The 19,517-nt window shown below is 46.0% G+C and overlaps 1 protein-coding gene across 1 annotated transcript; it reads right to left on the bottom strand.

Moving 5' to 3' along the window:
• Positions 1 to 6,580: 6,580 nt before the first annotated feature.
• NPEPL1 (aminopeptidase like 1) lies at positions 6,581 to 19,369 on the bottom strand. Its single transcript, XM_054274739.1, has 12 exons — positions 19,195 to 19,369; positions 18,170 to 18,355; positions 16,897 to 17,067; positions 14,280 to 14,369; positions 13,542 to 13,623; positions 13,226 to 13,368; positions 12,606 to 12,683; positions 10,071 to 10,171; positions 9,465 to 9,588; positions 8,939 to 9,115; positions 8,589 to 8,699; positions 6,581 to 7,470 (listed from the first exon to the last, which is right to left on the bottom strand). The coding sequence occupies exons 1-12, from the start codon at positions 19,342 to 19,344 to the stop codon at positions 7,312 to 7,314; spliced, it is 1,572 nt and encodes a 523-aa protein (XP_054130714.1). The 5' UTR covers positions 19,345 to 19,369; the 3' UTR covers positions 6,581 to 7,311.
• Between the last annotated feature and the right edge of the window lie 148 nt (positions 19,370 to 19,517).

Here is a 19,517-nt window from a genome sequence, read left to right as displayed (position 1 = left end):
AGCACAGGTGAAATGTTTGCCACTGGGCAAGAACCTTCTGTTACCTGTGCCCAAAATGATCATTGTCTATTCATTTTCCTTTTCTGATGGGCTCAGAGATCTTCAACCCCCCAGATTTGCACTACATGCTGAAGAATTCAGTGGAGCTGAAGCAGCAGGAAAGGTGAAAGGTGGGAGCCAAGGGCAGCACAAGGGCGAGATCCAGGGATGGATCCCTCACCTGCTCCCTGCTCTGTTCCCAGCCTGAGGAATCTCTCATCAGGGACAGATCACATCAGATCTCATCAGGGACAGATCACATCCCTTCCCCATCAGTGCAGAATGAAGAAGCAGGAAGGATACTCAATGAAGTTCTCATTATGGTCACCGCCCTGGGATCTGTTTCTGAACAAGCAATAAAAACCCAAAAGCCAAACTAGCTGTCACAGTATGCACATGACCAGAGTGGAAAAAAATCTTAAAAAAATTAAATATAGTAACACTGAATAGTTTTTGGGTTTTAAAGGATGTGAATCCTGTGTGGACTGAAAAGGGGGTGTCAGTTGTCCTCAGTGGGCTGTGCTGCCGTGGCAGGGGCTGCTCCATGGGCTGTGTGTGTGTCTGCCCCTGCCATGCTCATTTTCACACTGTGCATCCTCTCTGTGGCCTTTTGGGGAAAATTCAGCTTCTGACAAAGTAACCTGGCAACAGTGTGGTGCCCTGAGTGATGGGCAAGTGCAAACACACCCTGAAATTCAGAGGGGTTGGGGAGGGGGTGAATTTTGGGTGATTTAATTCACATCATCCCTTTAGTGCTCATAAATCAGCCTGAGTGTCCCAGACTGGGATTATCAGTGACTGAGTCAGCAAAAGCTTCCAGGAAAGACTTGGTGAATTTTCTGTCACCACCTCACACCTGCAGTGGTTAAAAGTTCCATTATCCCCTGCCCTGATTAATTTATTTATTCATCTGAGCTGAAAATGCTCTTTAGCAATCTCACCCTCTTGTTCCTAGAAAACAGAAATGATTCATTTGAACTCTTTTTTTTTTCCTCCCACCCCAATGTCTCAAGATATTTCATGGCAATGAAATGGAGGAGTCAGAGGTGTTTTATCTGTCTGCCTTGTGCTTTGCTTTGTGTGTCCGAGCCAGAAGGAATTTCTATTTCGTGATCATTCTGAATCACAGAAAATTCTGCTTCAATCCTCGCTTGGCTCTGCCCTTTATTCTTTTTTTGTGTCATTTTATCGGTTCCAAGGCCAACAAAATCCTTCTGGATGACAGATTATTTCTCAGGTAGGTTTTTCTTACTACTGATGAAGTTTTTCTTAGTATTGAAGTGAGGAACTTTACAAATGAGACATTTTTAAAGCACAATCAATGTCCTTCATTCCAATGTTAGAGTGGATTAGCAAGGAGAGAAGTCTTGAAACATTTTGTTCATGAACTGTAGACAATTCATGGACTTGAAAATGAGAACTAAATTGAGTAAAAAGAAAAAAAATATTTATTCATCCTAAAGTTTCACTGGCTTTCAAAGCAAGATTTGCTTCCAGAGTTCCAAGCCATTAAGAATGTCTGTTGGAACCATCCCCTATACTTAAAAATCTGTAGATTCCTCTGAGAGTAATTATAGACCAAAATTCCAGCTAATTTGGTTTCTAGAGAACAGTAGCTGTCAAATATTTTCACAGTTTGGATTTTTTCCCTGGGCCACTAAATTACATTGTGCCTTCAGTGCAGGAGAATCAATTGTTCTGCCAAATATTGTTGGGATTGAGGGAGGTTGGCTCTGTGCACTTTGATCTCATCCAGTTGCTGCTTCATTACTGCACAGGTCAATCCTGAAGGTAAATTTCCATTTATGCAGAGAGGAATGTTTCCCCTTCCAACTATGATGCACGTTTGCAGTTGAGTGATGCTGAATTGATTTTTGTCTTAATTTTTGTTATTAAAAAAAATTTTAAAAAAATTTGGATTTATTAAGGGATATGACCTCAGCATCCAAACTGTGATTTGAGGGTTTCTCTCAGCTTTAAAAGGCTCAATCACACAGCTCAGGACCATTGTCCTGCTCCTCCTGCCACAGCACACAGAGACCAAAATGAGAGAGACATTTCATTCATTCCCTTCAGCTGAGGGCTTTGCTCCACCTCTGCAGGCCTGAAGGGAATTCCCTCTGATCCCCAGACATGGATAAGGTGGAGCAGGTCCAGAGGAGATGCTCAGAGGGCTGGAGCTCCTCTCCTGTGAGCACAGGCTGAGAGAGCTGGGGTTGCTTAGCCAGGAGAAGAAACGGCCCCAGAGAGAGCCCAGAGCCCCTTCCAGGGCCTGAAGGGTTCCAGGAGAGCTGGAGAGGGACTGGGGACAAGGGGAAATGGCTCCAAGCTGAAAAAGGGCAGATCTGTTTAGGTATTGGAAGAAATTCCTCCCTGAGGGGGAGGCACCCCACACCTGGGTTGGTTTCCCAGGGGAGCTGAGGCTGCTCCGTCCCTGCAGAGGCCCAGGCCAGGCCGGGCAGGGCTGGGAGCAGCCTGGGGTGGTGGAAGCTGTCCCTGCCCAGGCAGCAGGTTTGGAGCTAGGCAGTCTTTAAAGTCCCTTCCAACCCAAACCATTCCATGATTCCTTCGTGGAGGACTGGGCCAATCCTAAATAATTCCTCCACGAGCGTTTCAGACTCACAGTCTCATTGCTGGCAGCCTCCCCTACACTAAATTCTCTCTGGTGCCTGGAACAGCTGCTTATTCCTCCAACTTGGGCCTTTGAGATGTAAATAGTGTAATCCGACTTCAAGAGGCAAGGAAATATTAGCAGAATTTAATGTAAATATTGTATAAATCATCCCAAAATAGCACGGCCACGGGATCAGCCAAAGACACTAACTGAAAGTTAAACAGACTAAGTAAATATAGACTAAATATATTCCCCTCCTGGAATTGCCACTGGAATGGATCCAGACAGGAAATAGGTTAAAATACAGTCTTGTGGCAGTGATATTAAAAAGCCATTGGCCCGTTTGGTGACATTTATAATGAATTTTATGTACTCCATACATTTTTAATACATGCCGAGTTAAATATTATCAAATCTATAAAAAGGTTGTGGAAAAAAATGTCTGGTTTCATATGGGTGGACGCTGCCTGGAACTCTCTCTGTGGGTTTTGTGTAAGAGAAGTGTTTGAAAGAAAACATGAAAGGGAAAAATAAAAATCCCTGCACAGCAGTTTTGGAAAACTATTGCTTTCCCATCCAGAGCCCAGGAGACATCACATACCAAGGCAACAGAATTTCCAAGACACAAACCACAATGGGGACGGAGGAGGGAGATGTACTAATTCCAGCCCTTGCACATGCAAATGGAGAAAAATCAATTTAATTGCCTGGTGAGCCCTTGTGCACCCTTGTGCAGGGTGAGTGCAGTGCAATGCAGGAGGGCCCTGTGCCTGTATGGATGCTGTTCCAGCTGCAGCAAATGGGGTCAGTGGCAGCTTTGTGCACAGGTCACTAGAAAATAAAACATGCCCTGACATTCATGTGCACAGGTAACTAGAAAATAAAACATGCCCTGACATTCATGTGCACAGGTAATGAGAAAATAAAACATGGCCTGACATTCATGTGCACAGGTAACTAGAAAATAAAACATGGCCTGACATTCATGTGCACAGGTAATGAGAAAATAAAACATGGCCTGACATTCATGTGCACAGGTAACTAGAAAATAAAACATGCCCTGAGCCACCTGGAACAACCTTGGAACACAGGTGCCCATCTTGATGTCCCAAAGACTATTTTCCAAAAAACTGCTTTGTCCAGGAGTTTGTCACACACAAACAGAATGGGATTTCTGTGCTCCCTCTCTCACAGCCCCAGGGACAGCAGGGCTGGGTGCTGATCTCTCCACACCCAGCTCCAATCCAGAGGCCACAGGTAAGGTCCAACACACCCAAAGGGAACACAAACCCCTACTGCACCTCCCAGGGTCAGAACTGCCCAGCACAAGTTCATTCCTAAATATTGTTGTGCCCAAATCCATCTTTCTGGAGTTACAGGTAACACTCTGTGACACGTCTGTTGCCAGTTCTCAGTGCCAAAATGGGATAAAACACACTCTTGGTTAAATTTCCTCAGGCAAAACACAGCAAAGGCAGCAAAGGCCCTCCCTGCAGTAAGGTTTACAGGCTGAGCACATCACTGACAGGTTTTTCCCTGACTGAGCACCAACTTCACTTCAACAAGCAAACCAGATCAGCCTTGTGCTCCCAAGTCTGTCACACATTTCAGCAAACTGCTGCCCACAGGGATGCTCTGCACCATGGCAGAGACAATTCTTCACTCACCTGCTGCCTGTGCCAGCTCCCACCGGGCCAGCCTGGGAACAGCAGCACAGCCCCAAGGAGGAAATGAGGAGATCTCCTGAAGAGCTGCAGGAGCTCGTGGTTACCAACCTCCTTCTAAATGTGCTGGGCTCCCAGCTGCAGAGATTTAAGCTCTGAGACGCACAGAACACCACCAGGAGGCACCTCCCTGTCTCTGTGATGCTGTGCTGCTCAGGAGACAGCTGAGGAGGGGAGGACACCTGGGACCCCGGGGTTTGGGGTGCCCAGGCTGGCACTGAGGTGCCTCTGAAGGGCTGCAGAGCTCTGCAGGTGCTCCCTGCCCAGCGTGGGAGTGCTGCTGTTTAAAGTTGCTGAAGTGGTGCCAGAACACACTTCAAGTGCAGATCTAAACCCAGAGGTCGAAGCCCTGGTGCCTGGAAGTGTTTCCTGTAAATAATTGCTGCTCTTCCCCACCAGGGGATTTTCTGTGTCAGAGATGCTGGGACACAGGGTCAGGGGGGCTTCTGGAACCTGCTCACCCCAGGGGATGGCACTGGTGGCAGCTGCAGGGACAAATTCCAGCCCTGCTTATTCTTGTTTTGGCAATGACCACATACATCAATTTCTATGTATTTGCCATTTGTGAGGCAGCTTTGGGATCTCCCCTGTTGAAGATTCCTTCCAGGTCTAACACCAGGATACCCCAGGGCAAAACCTGGAGTTAAAAGTGCCCAGCACCCAGAAACAGGTGAGGAAATGAAAGGAACTGAAATTCCACTCGTTAGGGGTTAAGAAACATTGTGAGCTTAATGGGAACAATCCCAGGGCAAGCTCTGTCAAACACAGAGCAAAGAGAATAATTTATTTGGCAAATACAGCTCACAAATCACTGTCTTGGGTAGGCCCAAAGCTTGTGCTCTGGAGAATAAACCTTTTATCAAAACAGAAGGCAATAACAATGTACATGAGGAACAGCAAGAGATTTTATTACAGATTTGAAAGAGCTTTGATTTTTATTTTGTACCTCTGATACACAGGAAGCATCAGACTTTTTTATTATTAGGTGTTGATTTAATTTATTTCACTGTCCTTTAGCAAACTTCAGCTGGTTTTCAGGTTTTGATTTCCCAAACATTTAATTTGCTTTTCAGGTTTTTCTTAATGGATTTCTTTAATATGAGGTACTTAGTTTGAAAAACAGCTTCTATTAAGTGCCTTCCAAATTAAATCCAGCAGAATTATATGCCTTGAGACACAGTAAAACTGAAGAATATGTTAATCAGCCATCAAAATCAAACTTCTCTTATCATTCAGTGAATAACATCAGAATTGAGCCTTGTGCCACAAAGCCACAGGCCACTTTTTATGTAAAAATCTGGCAAAACACCACATTTCAAAATGAGACTTGATTAATTTGAAGAATTCTTCTAATAGATGGAGATTGAAGATGATCTGAGCACTGAAATTAGAACATGTTGCTATTTGCTTCAATGCTGAGTCTGTAATAAAAATAATTTCATCAACACCTTTCCCATGGCAGTTTCTGGTACCAGGGAGTGCTTCACACCAAGTGTTAAGAATTACCAAGGGCAGAACTCATTCAGATACAAATTTCTTAAAACCCCGGTGGACCAGGGAGCCAGAACAGCAAGGGAGAAACAAATACAGCAAGTAAGGAAGTTCTGGGCTTGCAGGTCTTTTTTTAAGTCACATTTTGTCTATCAAACAGGAACACAATCAGAATGGAACACATTCCTTCTCCCTTCTGCATTAAGCTTTCCAAGAAGTCTTTTATCAAAAAGGCTCTTGGTGTCCCTCAGTGTTGGAACTCAGCTAAACCCAACCCCAGAGATCCCAGCAGGGGAAGGGACAATCCCTCACAGCTCAGCTTGATCTGCAGAGCAGCCAAGGGGCGCAGGGGGGATTTCTCATCACTGAGCTGCTGGAAATGCTGGAAATGCTTCCAGAGGCTGCTCTGGAGCCCAGGACAGGACTGGGGCTCTGTTCCCAGCCCTGTCACTGCCATGACATCAACTGGAACCAGTCACTTCCTATGGGTGTCCCTGTGGCTGTACAGAAACTCACACTGAGCACCCTGACTGAGTCAAACGAGGGGAATCAGAAAGTTCTGCAGGACTGCCCCAAAGCACTTGCTGCAGGCTGTTCCTCTCTCAGCTCTGAGTGCTGGGAAAAGGAATGTGAGCAGGGTGATGATGTTGTACACAAAGTTTTGGAGCACTCAGTGTTCTCAGAAATGTAAATAACACCACAAAACACCACATGGGATATGTAAGCTTCTTTAATAATAATAAATTTATTAAGTGGCAAGAAGCCACTCTGCTTTGTAAACTGATTTTACTCAATCACAGTCCCTCTATTGTTTTCCTCATTTAACATGAATACATTCTGTAATTTGTATGTGAAACAATTACATAGACATATGTTCTGAACCCTTCTTGCTGATTTTACTGGTCAGAAGAACATTAAAACATGCAGAAACAGCACCTATAGGCCTTTTCTCATTACATCTCCTTTGCTGCTAAGCTAAACTGTCTCTGAATAAGCCAAGTCTACAGAGTTTTTTTCCTTGTCCTGTGTTCTGAGATGCAATGGGGCCTGCCTGCAGAAATGTCTGATAAAACCTCACATATAATAATTCAGAAGGCTTTGTAAGCAATAGCTGCAGTTGCTTCTTCAGACTAGAGAGAGCTTCTCATGCATTAATGCACTTAGTTAGGTTTTGTGAGGAGCTCGGAGGAGGACGTGGCCTCTTCCTGATACAGTTAGTTGAGCCTGGACTCTGCACCACTGATATTGTTCAGCAACTGTGTGCACCAATAATTTAAAAAAAAATCAAACTAAACAATACATCAGGCTGTTTTTATCAGAAACAAGTAATAAATCTTATAATGATAATAAAAAAAAAAAAAAAAGGGAATTTCTGACGTGTGACATTTCATTGCTTGAGAGCAGATCAGTGCAAAGTGAGGTAAGCCCAGGGCCGGGGCTGTGTCAAACCAGGCGCCGTCTCTTGGAGTCCCTCTCCATGTCCTCAGGGGGACAGTCCCCATTGCAGCCCAGGGGGGACACCAGGTTCAGCAGAGGGTCCTCAGAGGCCCCTCCAAACAGGGACAGCAACAAAGCCACGCCATAGCCAGTAGCTCGTTCACCCTGGAACAAAACCAGAACCACACAGTTCACACTTGGAGGAGCTGGGTTAGCTGTAATTTGGCTGCTGATGCAAGGAGAGCTGTGGTGGTCAGCAGCCACTGCCAGCCCCTGTCTGTGCTGCTGGATCCTCACCACCCCTGGAATCTGTCCCAGCTGGATTAAACCAACACATGGGAACAGAGCTCCCACTCACTTGTGGGTGGAGGGAGGCCAGCATTGTTCAGGGCAGGGGATCTCCCACCCAGCCTGAGCCTGGATTTGGAATATGAGCTGAATAAACTGGGTTAAAAAAAAATGAAGCAAGTGGAGTGAATTGGCTTGGTTTTTAGGGAAAAAAAATAATATACACAAGTTCCACCAAAGGGAACATATTTTTGGAAGGATGATCAATTCTGGTCAATCATCTTAAAACAACATGGTTGAAAATGGAAGGCTGGGATTACTGCCATGAACAGAGACCAGGCAAGTTGTCAATGCTCACAATGATAAAGATGTCACTGATTAAAGTGGCTGTTAAAATATCTTAAAACCAAAATGAAAAATACGAACAGATAAAACTACCAAACCAAGAAACTCAGAAGAGAGAAGAGCCAGTGCTTTTCTAAAGCACCCTTCTCCACCTATTTCTGTCCCTCTGAGCTGGATGGACCCAACACAGGCAGCAGCAGCTGTGTTTCCCAAGGTGGGCTTCCACTAGGTGTGATTCCCAGCTGTGTTCCCCAGGTGCTTTTCCCAGGTGTATTCCCCTAGGTCTGTTTGATTCCCAGCTGTGTTTCCCCAGGTGTGTTTGATTCCCAGCTGTGTTCCCCAGGTGTGTTCCCCAGCTGTTCCCCCAGCTCTGTTCCCCAGGTCAGTTCCCAGCTGTTCCCCCAGGTGTGTTTGATTCCCAGCTGTGTTCCCCAGCTGTTCCCAGCTGTGTTCCCCCAGGTGTGTGTGATTCCCAGCTGTGTTCCCCAGCTGTTCCCAGCTGTGTTCCCCAGGTGTTTCCCCAGCTGTGTTCCCCCAGGTGTGTATAATTCCCAGCTGTGTTCCCCAGCTGTGTTCCCCCAGGTGTGTGTGATTCCCAGCTGTGTTCCCCAGCTGTTCCCAGCTGTTCCCCATCAGGGCAGGACACTCACGGCGTGCACGGGAGCAGCGATGTCGATGTGCACCCACACCCCCGGCCAGTCGAAGCCGATGTGGGAGGCAATGAAGAGCCCAGCACAGGAGCTGGGGGTGTTGTCTCTGTCCTGTGGGGGCGATAAAAACAGAGTTGGTCTCACCAGCAGAGAAAATGTAAATGGTTCATTCTGCCTAGAGGAAAGACAGATACACAAGTTTCATATAAAGCTTAACGAATGGCCCCAGAACAGTTACAAACCAACTTTACTGTAAATCCTTGACTTAGTCCCCAGCAGCAGAGTGGCCCTGCTCAATTCCTCTCCTGTCTACAAAACACATATGTTTATGTAATAGAGGAAGATCTTACTGCTACAGAGTTCTTCATATCAGCTACAGCAGAGGTAAATTCACTGAAGTGGAGCTCAGGGCAGTACACCAGAGGATGGACCAAGTCTCCACAGTTCCTGCCAGCTTTAACACAAGCCTTTTCCCACTCTTCATTATTGGTAAGGACAGCAGCATGGTATTTTCCTGTAGCAATTCCCTGGTGAGGTAAAGGACAAAATCAGGAAGAAGTCACCTTCCACCACTGCTCATCAATATAACCTTGTAGGAAACAGAACAGGTGCTAGAAAATAATGGTGTAAATTTGTAGCTGTGTACCATTCTGTGTATGACTTGAAATGGAAGCCATTTCATAGACAAGAAAATCCTGATCACTACTAACAAACCAGTTCTGGTAATTATAAATTGAACTGCAAACATTAAGTACTGGCCTGCTTGTATCAGCTGCTGCTGTCATCAGAACACCACTTTCAATTTAAGTATGCAAAAGCAGAAAAGTTGCATGAAGAAGAGAAGAGAAGCTGAGTTATGCATGTGGAGAGCTGTACCTGAGCTCCAGTGAGAGTGGCCATATCCAGAATGATGTCAGCCCCAAGGTCCTTGCAGGCGTAAGCGACTCCATCAGCCAGGATCAGGCGCCCCTCTGCATCAGTGTTATTGATTTCCACAGTTCTGGGAGGAAGAGAGGCCATGTCAGGACTCACCTGGCTGGGCTGGAACACCTCAGACAGCAGCCTCAGACCTCATGTGCTTCACTTGTTGGGCCTGTGTGAGGCTGGGATTCTACAAATCACTGCCAAAGAAGTAATATCTGTTCTTAAAACAGATTCTGATCCATTGGTGGGCTCTCTTTGCTGCCACAGTGCAGCTGCAGATGGACAAAGAAAACTGGCTCTACTACAAAAACCACCTAAATTCTGAGTGCTTTAAGGGAAGTGCAGCTCATGATATCCATGTATTTTGATATATCTCTACACACCCCACAGGAAATCTAAGCACACTTAAAACTCACTACTATGGATGTGTGAAATGCAATTATCAATATTTAGGGAAGCTGATTTATAGACAGCTTCCCAATCTGCATGGCTCTCAGATTAACAGAAAAATGATTGATTTCTGTTCTGTTTATGAGAAAGGGATAGACACAATCTTACTTTCCAGAGTAAAGAACATGAATGTCATCAGGTCTCGTTGCACGCGGTCCCACTGCATTCTCAGCCAGACAAAAAACAGCATGAAGATTGTCCTTAAACCCCTGTAACAGCCAGAGGGGAGAAAAGGCTTTGATTCACATCAAGCTGATTTATTGGGACTGAAATCAGTGAGGGGTTAAAACTCCTTGACAGCAATGCTACAATTTTCAAAGGAATTCTGGTGGGGTTTTTGGTGGGTGGGTGTCAGTTGGGTTTTTTAAAATGTGCCATTCTTGCTGGGAGGCACAGAGCATTTTTAACCTGTTTTGTTGTGTTTGTTTTTTTTTTTTTTCCTTAGCCTCCTCTTTTCTAGTTTATCTCATAATGTTTTAATTTTGGTTTAAAGTCAAGTGCTTATGGATGGTATTTTAAAATGGATGATGATTCTGTTATTTATACAGCAGTTGTATTGTGTGGAGGGATTCTAGGAACAGACAGGGAGTCAGCAGCATTTAACAAATGAAAACATTGTTCCTCCTTAACAACACCAAATTCTGGGGGAAAACCTGGCTCTTAATCTCTTGATAAAAGTCTGTGGCTGAAGAAATCAGGGCTTGCTGAATCAGCTCATGTTCTGAAGTCTAAAGGGCAAAGGCATCAATCAAAACCTTTCAAAATAACAGGCCAGAAAGTAATCCCAGTTTCTAGCCCAGCTGGGCAAACAGCACTGCTGGAGATGGACCTTCCCTCCATGACCCAACTATTCACTCACTGCACTGCACTGCATTTTCCTCCTCCAAGAGAGACATGTCGTTAATCTACTGTCAAAAAGTGAAAATCTATTTCCAGTATCAGCTGCCTTTTCCTGAAGCTCATTCTGCCTGCAGCTCCTCAAAAGCAGGACTCACTATGCTAACATGCAGGATCATGATAACAATAAAGAAATCAAAAATTGAAGTCAATCTTTTTCTCTTCTCCCTTGTGTTGGAAAGCTCACAATGGAGGAAATGCATCTTTCTAGGAAAAATCACTTGTTTAATTTTGCCATCCAAAGCCTTTTAAAATCAGGTTGTATAACTGCTGAACAGCATGCAGGCAGATATTTTATGAAGATGGAAAATAACCTCTGCCCCTCTTCCCACTGAGCTTTCTATCCAACACACATTTCCCACTTCAGTCTCTGTGACAAAGCACAGCTCAGTGAAACCTGTTCCCCCTTTCTTTGATTCTTAAAAGCATTTAAAAAAAAAGACTTGAAACAGTAACAACAAATTCTTCCCAGTGCCTCTCTGAACATATTTTCTGCAGGGATGTCATTTACAGGTCTTCTCACACGAGACTGTAAAATGAGGCACTGAGTTCATTCCTTTGTTTCTCCATACAAAGATTTCTCCAGGCTCAGTCAGTCCAAACACATCTCTGGCAGTTTATTCCCTGCTGCAGTAATTGTGTATGAACTGACAGATCACTGGTGCTCACATCTCCTGTGACTGTGAATGGAGCTTCTCTCAGGGCAGGCAACCACACACAAAACTGCTCTGGAAATAAGGACTGAAAGGATGTCCCCCAGCCACGGCTATCCCAAAGCTCTACATCCCAGCTCCTGTCCCTTGCAGACCTCTGACAGAACTTTCTGAAGGATTTGGTTGTGCAAGGTCGTTATTCTGCCTGAGATGCAGCTCACAAATCTGTTTTCAATTTTAATTCTCAGCAGATAACTGTGAAGTTTACGATCTTTCCACATCAAACATGCTGTTAGGGCCAAGGCACAGAGCTAGACTATTGAGAAATGGGAATTTGGCACTGATCAGCCCTGGACAAAGCATCCATCAGATCTATGCATTAATCTGCAGCAGTAAATATTTTTTGAACTTTGGATACTCCTTGGAGGCAATAGCTGCTCTGTCAGCAAGACTCAATCACTGGATTTGTGGAGAGGGCAGAGTTTTATTGGCAGCAGCCACTTTTCCCCAGCTTGCATTGTTAAAGTGCAAAAGGAATATTTGTAATTCCTTATATTTCAATACCTGGCTTCTTCTCAGCTCCCCCACTACTTTCTGACCACAGAAGCAAACCAACAAGCAGCTCCTGATGACACCAGAGCTGCTATTTACCCACTAGGTTAATATTAGACCTGGCACAGGACCTGGAATATAGAAAGACTTCACATCCCAGAGTCACTCATCCCCTTCTTTGCTAAGGTGACAACAGCTGCCCCAAATCCCACAGCTTAAACAAAATCAGCACTGGATAACTGAAGTATAGACCTGATTCAAGGAACCAGAAACCACTCAGTCTGCAGAACAAACTCTGAAATTCAAGGAAGACCCTTAAAATAAAAAAATCAGCACTCAAGGAATTTCTCACAATTCTCAAGATCCCAGTAAAGATGTGAAATATTTTCCTGAAATAGCAGAAAGAGCAGAGTGGCTCAAGCTCACTAAGAGCAGTGGCAGGTCAGAACTTCAGGATTAGACAGGCCTCTGGCTCTGGGAATACATCCAAGCTCCTTGGCAGGGCTGGGATACATGATATCAATTAACACATTTTACTTACTTGCTTTACAGTGGCTTTGAAGGCACCCAAAATAGCAGCTGCTCCACCACAGTCTCTCTTCATTCCAGGCATAGTAGTCTGTTTAAACAGAACCACAGATTTTTTTTTGTCTTTGAAAGAGAATTTCACAGTAATGCCTGCTAGAACCAGTGTTTCTGATGCTTCTGAGACTCTGGTTCTGACAGTGCTCAGCTGTCATCAACACAAATAAGGAACATGTGCCTCTGCTTATTGGTGGTCTTGGAAGTGAAAAAAACTAAACCTGGGCTGCTAAACTGTTAAAAACCATTGTTTACAAGTTTCACACTTTTAAGGCCTACTCCAATGGGTTTTGCTTCTATCTTTGAAACCAGAAATGAAACATCTTTGTTCCTACTTTCTGCCTTTCAGCAGGCAATATTTAAAGGGCAAAATATCATGTTGCTATTGAATTGTTCTGCAGCGGTCCTTGAATCCCATTTGGTCTTCTCCCCTGATAGCTTGTATCCATATGGACGACAACAGAGCAAGCATTTAACTCAATAAAAAGGTACTTTTGTTTCCTACAGACATTATCTGAACTGCTTCCATCAGAAAACAGCAGTGTAAGCAAAGGCAGCAGCAGAACAGGGTTTCTGTACCTTCCCCTTGATGCTGAGTCCTCCAGTGTCATACACAATACCTTTGCCCACCCAGGCAATGGTCTGTGTGGCACCATCTGGAGTGTGGCTGAGAACTGCCAGGGCTGGAGGATGCAGAGCTGCCTTTCCAACTCCATAGATACCTGAAAACAGAGAATTTAACCTGTGGGGAACAAAGACTGCAGGGAGCCCCTGTGGGTATTTTTTTGGAATACTACAGGCAATAAAACAGTTTAAAAAATGTGCAAATCAAACATCACAATGGCAAAACATTCCAGTCATCTGCTAAGAAAAAAGTATAAAACTCAATAAGTACCTCCAAAGCCTCTCTCCTTCAGCTCCTCATCTCGGATAATAGTAGGAGTAATCCCAAGATCCTTGCCAACTTTTTTTATTTCCTTAATAATTCAGAAAAAAGGACATTGTCAGTCAATCATCAGGACACATTTGTGCCTTTCCACACAAATGGGTACCCAGTTAAGGGGTTTTTGTGATTTTGCATGCATACACATACAAACATCCACAATTTTGGGAGTGGTGTTGCTTTTCCAATGGCCCAACTCCACTGACACATCCTTGACTTACTATGGCATGAAATATAAATTTGACCTTTAGACACTGCCAGTAAAAGAAATCTTCTGAGGTAAAGGACAACTGTTCACTCTATTGGATCATGATGTAATAGGACAGGAATAATTTCATTCTCAACAGCTTTCCAGATCCTTATGATAAAACTCATTTGGAAATCTGTCAGCTGTCCCATATTTCAGCAACTCTGGTCACCATCAGGTTAAGACAAGAATCCAGTGCTGTGACCAAATGAGGAACTCATTTTTTCAGCTTCCCAGTGCCCTACTCCAAGCTGTAAACTCTGCTTCCTTCCAACTCTGCACAGTTCTAGAAAATGTGAAAGGCCAAAGGCAGAGCCTGAGCACCCCCGGCTGGATTTTCTTCCCCCAACTAACACACAGCTTGCACTGAGAGACAGCAGGGCTTGATTACAGCAGTGTGGAGCTCCAATTAGCAATTATCCCTCATCAGGGGCACGACCAACCTCCAGGAAGGTGTCAGTGTTCATCTCGCTGCACGGCGTGTCCACGATGCGCGCGGCCAGCCGGACGCCCTCGGTGGCACTGGCCAGGCACTGAAACACAAGGGAGGTCACTGAGAGGGGCTGGGCCTTGGCACAGCTTGGCATTCATCCCCCTGCAGCCAGCACCACATCTGTGCCTCCTCTGGAGCATGTTAATGCTTAACTGCCACCACCACAGGCAGGCTGACCATTATTTTTGTATGTGTCCAGCTTATTTTACGATGTGCTTTAATTTCTAAGCAACTGTATTCTTCTGCTGAGCAAACTGGTGTTGCAAAATTAGTATCTTTCTCCATTACCAAAGGGACATCAAGAAGGCAATGTGAAATGGAGGAAAGAAAGATAAGAGGCAGCTAATTCAGGAAGCCACAATGAGCTTATGGGCTGCTGGGGTTGGAAATCTGTAGAGATTGTGTAATCTGCAACATGGGAAACTGCAGAGTTTGTACAGGGCAGCAGAGTGGCTGAAGGAAATAAAGATTACTGTGTGAGACATTTTATATGGCAGACCCATGGGGAAACTGGAATATTCCATGTTTGTGTAAAACATGCACTGTTCCCTGATTTCCGTGGCAAAATGGACTGTCCCTCACTGGACTGAGCAAAAACTTATCTAAGCAAGAGTGGACAGAATCAAAATGGTCAAACAGCCAAGGCTGTTTCCTTACAGAAGGATCCTCCTGCCAGAAGGACCATGAAGACACCAGACACCAAGCTTCAACTTTTAACTCCCATGAACTAACAACTTGAAGCCCCAAGACCTGGGGGAAGGAAACTTTGTGCAAGCTTTCCAGTAGCCACGCTACACTGAGGACCACACACAGCACAAGGGTGAGTCAAGATGGGTTTCACAGGAGTCTGAGGTGTTGGACACTCACTCACTCATGCTGAGCTATCTGAAGTTTGGCTTGGCCAGACCAGCCTATGGACTCCATACATTTGGATCCCAGCACACTCCTAAACCTTGGCTTGCTTTGGAAAGGTGCCCAATTCCCTGCAATTACTTCTGATTGCTTTACTGTCCCTGAAGGGGCAAGGACCTCCTCAGGAGCCAAGCTCTGTCTGGAGTGATTCCCTGTTAGGACCAGGCAGGTAAAAGGAGGTGCTCTAACCCCAAGGCCAAGCCCCAGGGGAGCAGCATGACTTCCAGAAATAAGCTGTGCCTGTGTTCGTGTTTCCAGAGTGCTCCAGAGAACCTGGATAATGGCAGCCTTTAATCTTGCAAAGCTCTGACAATCCCTGCTAGTCCTCACCATAAAATACCCTGTACAATGCACTAGGTGTAAAATACAACATGCCAAGGGAGAGGTTTAGATAAAAATGTCTTACCACATGCCTCTTCCATGCTCTGCATTAGCTGTCTGGTGCTGGCTGAATTTAAGGGGTGCAAACTCAGCTAAGAGGAAGCCAGTAATATTTTTGGCATTGACATCAAGGGGAAAAATGCGAGGCAGAAATAATTGCAGCTTTGTTTTTAAGTTAAAAATAACCCAAGTGGTTTGGAATCTACCTATCTGAAGGAACTATTTTTGACACCAGCTATGCTTTTTCTGATTTGGGGCATGGAAAAATGGAGTGATCAAGAGTTGTACTCTCAGCACGCCTGTCTCTGCCACCTTGCTGAAAACTGGGCTGGCACCATTTTCTGGGGCCAGATCAGTTCACAGAGTAAAGACCAAGCACAGAGGAAAAGACACTGAAAAAAACCAAACCCCTAAAGCTGTAATTCTGTGAATTTCAAATGCAGCAACACCATACCCTTTGTCAAATCCATTGCCAAAACTTTTAAGGGATTTCTGTAACCTCACTGACTGATCAGCTAAGGAAGTATCCATCTGTACCAAAGCACAGAACCTGGAGCACTGAACAGGGAGTTCCCTAAAGATTAACTGCAAACCTTGGAAGAGCTTTTAAGTTTATGGATCTCGAAGAGGAATGACCTGGCATGCCAACAGTTACCTGATGTGGAATTTCCTCTCTGTAACAGTCAAACAAGGGAAACAGTTTTTGATTTGCTGCCATTGAAAGATGATTTGGACATATTTCACTGTCATGTACAGCTCATCTCCAAGCTGTTTTGTTTCTTAGGGTCTTGTTTCTGGCCACAGTTTTGCCAGAAAAACTCAGCCAAAGAGGTACATCAGACAGAAATAGCAAAGGCCATGTGTGATCCTTGTTAAGTGACTTTTAGTGACTTCAGTCTGATATTCACCTGCACAGCCACACACAGCTTTTGCCTGGGTAGATAAAAGTGAGAGCCCACACACCAAAAGCAGTGTAACATTAAAGGCTAAAACCAGAGTCTGCATCTGTGATACACTTGAGAGAGGAGACATTTTCTCTGTGCTGTTTGTTTGGTGATTTCCACCCTGAAATGTAAATTCTGAGTAACATCCTCAGCATCTGCTGCAATAATCTGTTCAGTATTTCCACTCATAGATGCTGTGAACTGATCAGCTCCAAGGAACCCTGAGCTAAGATAATTGTACAACACCTATCCAGAGGCAGCTGGAGACAGATGTGCTTGCACATGCAACAAACTGAAGGAAAAGGTGACGGAAAACCCCCAAAATCTTACTTTGAGTGTTGTCACCTCCATTGGTCCGTTGTTTTGGCCAACCAGGAAGAATTCCACGGTCACAGTTTTCTTCTCTGTGCGTCTGGAGGCGCTGGAGCGATGTGTGAACAGGGGGAAGGCCCTGGCCAGGGCACAGGCGGAGGCGAAGACCTCGGAGCGCTCACACACCATCTGCAACAGCAGCAAACACGTCACCAAGGCTGCACTGACAGGATCTGGGCTCTTACTGGGGAAGAGGGGAAAAGGAGCTGGGTGGGAAATAACACTGCCCAAGAGAAGCTCATTCTCTGTTCTGCATGGACAGAGGCAGTGTGAAAGCCACCCAGTGAACTGGTCCAGTTCATTTTCCGTATGGAATGAGTTACACTGCTGCAATTAGTTCATCCTTCTAAGGGAGCTGGACTGCTGTAATTATACCAGTGCAATTAACACAGGTTAGCCTACAGATCAGGACCAAAAACGGCACAGGAATCACCAAAATGTGCTCAAAACAAAAGTGAAAGTGACAGTAATTATATGAGAATGTGAAGGCAGAAATTGTATGAGAATGTGGCCAGTATTAACCCAGAAGTTTATTAACCGGTAGATTATTTTTCAGAAGTTCATTATAGAAATTACCAATGGAAAGCAGCTTCAATTAAACATTTTCAAAGGGTAAAAGTTACGTAGAGTTATTACTCTTCCAAATAAGTTTTCCAAGTGAAGGGTACTACTAAATTTTGTCATTGACACTGACTGTATGAGTCTTCAACAACTCACAAATCTGATATTAATTGCAGAACCCACAGAAACAAATAAATTCATCGGGCTTGCATAGAAGATGACCAAAGAAGTCCAAGAGCTAGAGGGGGCAAAGGACTCACATTGGAGCATTATTTGGATCAAGACTTTTGAAACTCACTGAACAACACAAGCAAGGCACCTCTCATGGGTTCTGTGATACAGACATAACACCCTCCACTCCTGAAGCATGTGCTGACATCCCAAATCCTAGCTTGAAAAAAGCCACTAATAGTTCATTTTGCATGGGCATTCCTGGCTGAAGATGTTCCATACAAATCCAGCCTTAATTTCCTCCTCCTAATGTGCTTGAGCATGCACAAGCCATTACAGTCAGGTCTTGCCTACATGCCAGTGCAAAACCACTCATGTCAGTGCAATTATATCAGTCAAACTTGTCAACCTCCAGTCTCCTTGGAGACAGCTACAACCCGGAAAAGTCGAGAAACCACTCGCCAGACGTTTCACCAGCAGCATTTCAAGAGGCACTTACAACAATGCATCTGTGGACGCCGCCGGGCAGGCAGTTCCTGACCAGGCGGGTGACGAACTGCGCGGCGGACGGGCTGTTGTGCCGGCTGACCCGGGACGGCAGCGCGGCCACCGTGGCATAGTTCAGGTACAGGGGACAGCTGTCCGTGGGGTTGGGGTTCAGCGTGCTCAGGGCAGACTGCCAGATCTGGGGAGAAAAGAAGCATTTAGAGACAAAGAACTGAGCCAGACTTTCCTTCCCACCTCACTCCTGCTGGATTTAGGCACTTTTTAATGACAGGGGTTTAGGTGCTGGAAACAAAGAAATTGTGCACAACAAGCTCTGGAGTGAAGAGAAACAGGAAATTTGACAAACCTGTTCATTAACCAGGAAATATAAACGTACTTTCCATTACAAGCATCTGCTTTAAGCCGTATGAATTACAATCTGAAACCACACTGTTTAGTGCACAGGCTGGTTCAGAGCTTTCTTAACTTGAGACAGTTTTCCTAGTGATAAATACGAGGAATGATTTACTAGCTCCGAATTATTATTTCACATAGCAATTTAATTAAAAACAAATAAAACCAAGAAGGGTAAATATTGTCTTAAGACACTGGGGAGCCCTGTATAAAAACCCCTGCCAAACATCTAGCGACCTAAAAGCCGCAATGCAAAACGTTTATCATTCTACCATAAGCCATCACCGCCACTAAACAAACAGGTCCGCACTCCCACCGCAGTGGCGGCGGGCGGGGAGGGGGCTCCCAGCGCTCACTGCAGCCGCCCCCTGATCCCTCAGAGAGGGCACAGCGCCTTTCCCCGCCGGGGTGGGCACAAGGGCTGCGGGAGCGGCTGCCCGGGCGGCCCCGCCGCAGCAACAGGCTCGGCCCGGCCCGGCCCGGGGGGTGCCCGGGGCACAGCGGCGCTCGGGGCCGGGGCCGCGCAGCCCCCGCGAGGCCGCTGGGCCGGGCGGACACGCGGCGCGGGAGCCCCGCGGGCGCTGCCGGGTTCTGAGGGGGCGCGGACCCGCGGCGCGGCCTCACCTCCTCGGTGACCCGCGGCTGCAGCTTCCCCCGCAGCTGCGCCCAGGGCAGGCGGTGCAGGTTGTGCAGCTGCCCCAGCACGAGCAGCGGGCGGCTCTGCGGGTCCGCCTCGCCCGCGCTGGCCTGGAACTCCAGCTGCACGTTCGCCATCTTCCTGCCCGGCCCGGCCGCGCCGCCCCGCCCCGGGCCCGGCCCCGGCTCCGCGGGGCGGGGACGCGCCGGTGTCGCGGCAGCGCCGGGCACGGCCCGGGCAGGTTCCGGGCACACCGCTGAGCCAACAGGGCTTTCCGAGTGCCTTTCCACAGTACATGGTGGGTTGGAGT

This window comes from Melozone crissalis, unplaced genomic scaffold (genome assembly GCF_028551555.1).
Source record: "Melozone crissalis strain CALT ecotype California unplaced genomic scaffold, PUWL_Pcris_2 ptg000017l_1, whole genome shotgun sequence".
Taxonomy (NCBI): domain Eukaryota; kingdom Metazoa; phylum Chordata; class Aves; order Passeriformes; family Passerellidae; genus Melozone; species Melozone crissalis.
The sequence above is the reverse complement of the archived record's forward strand: the minus strand, read 5'-3'. Positions and strand labels throughout refer to the sequence as shown.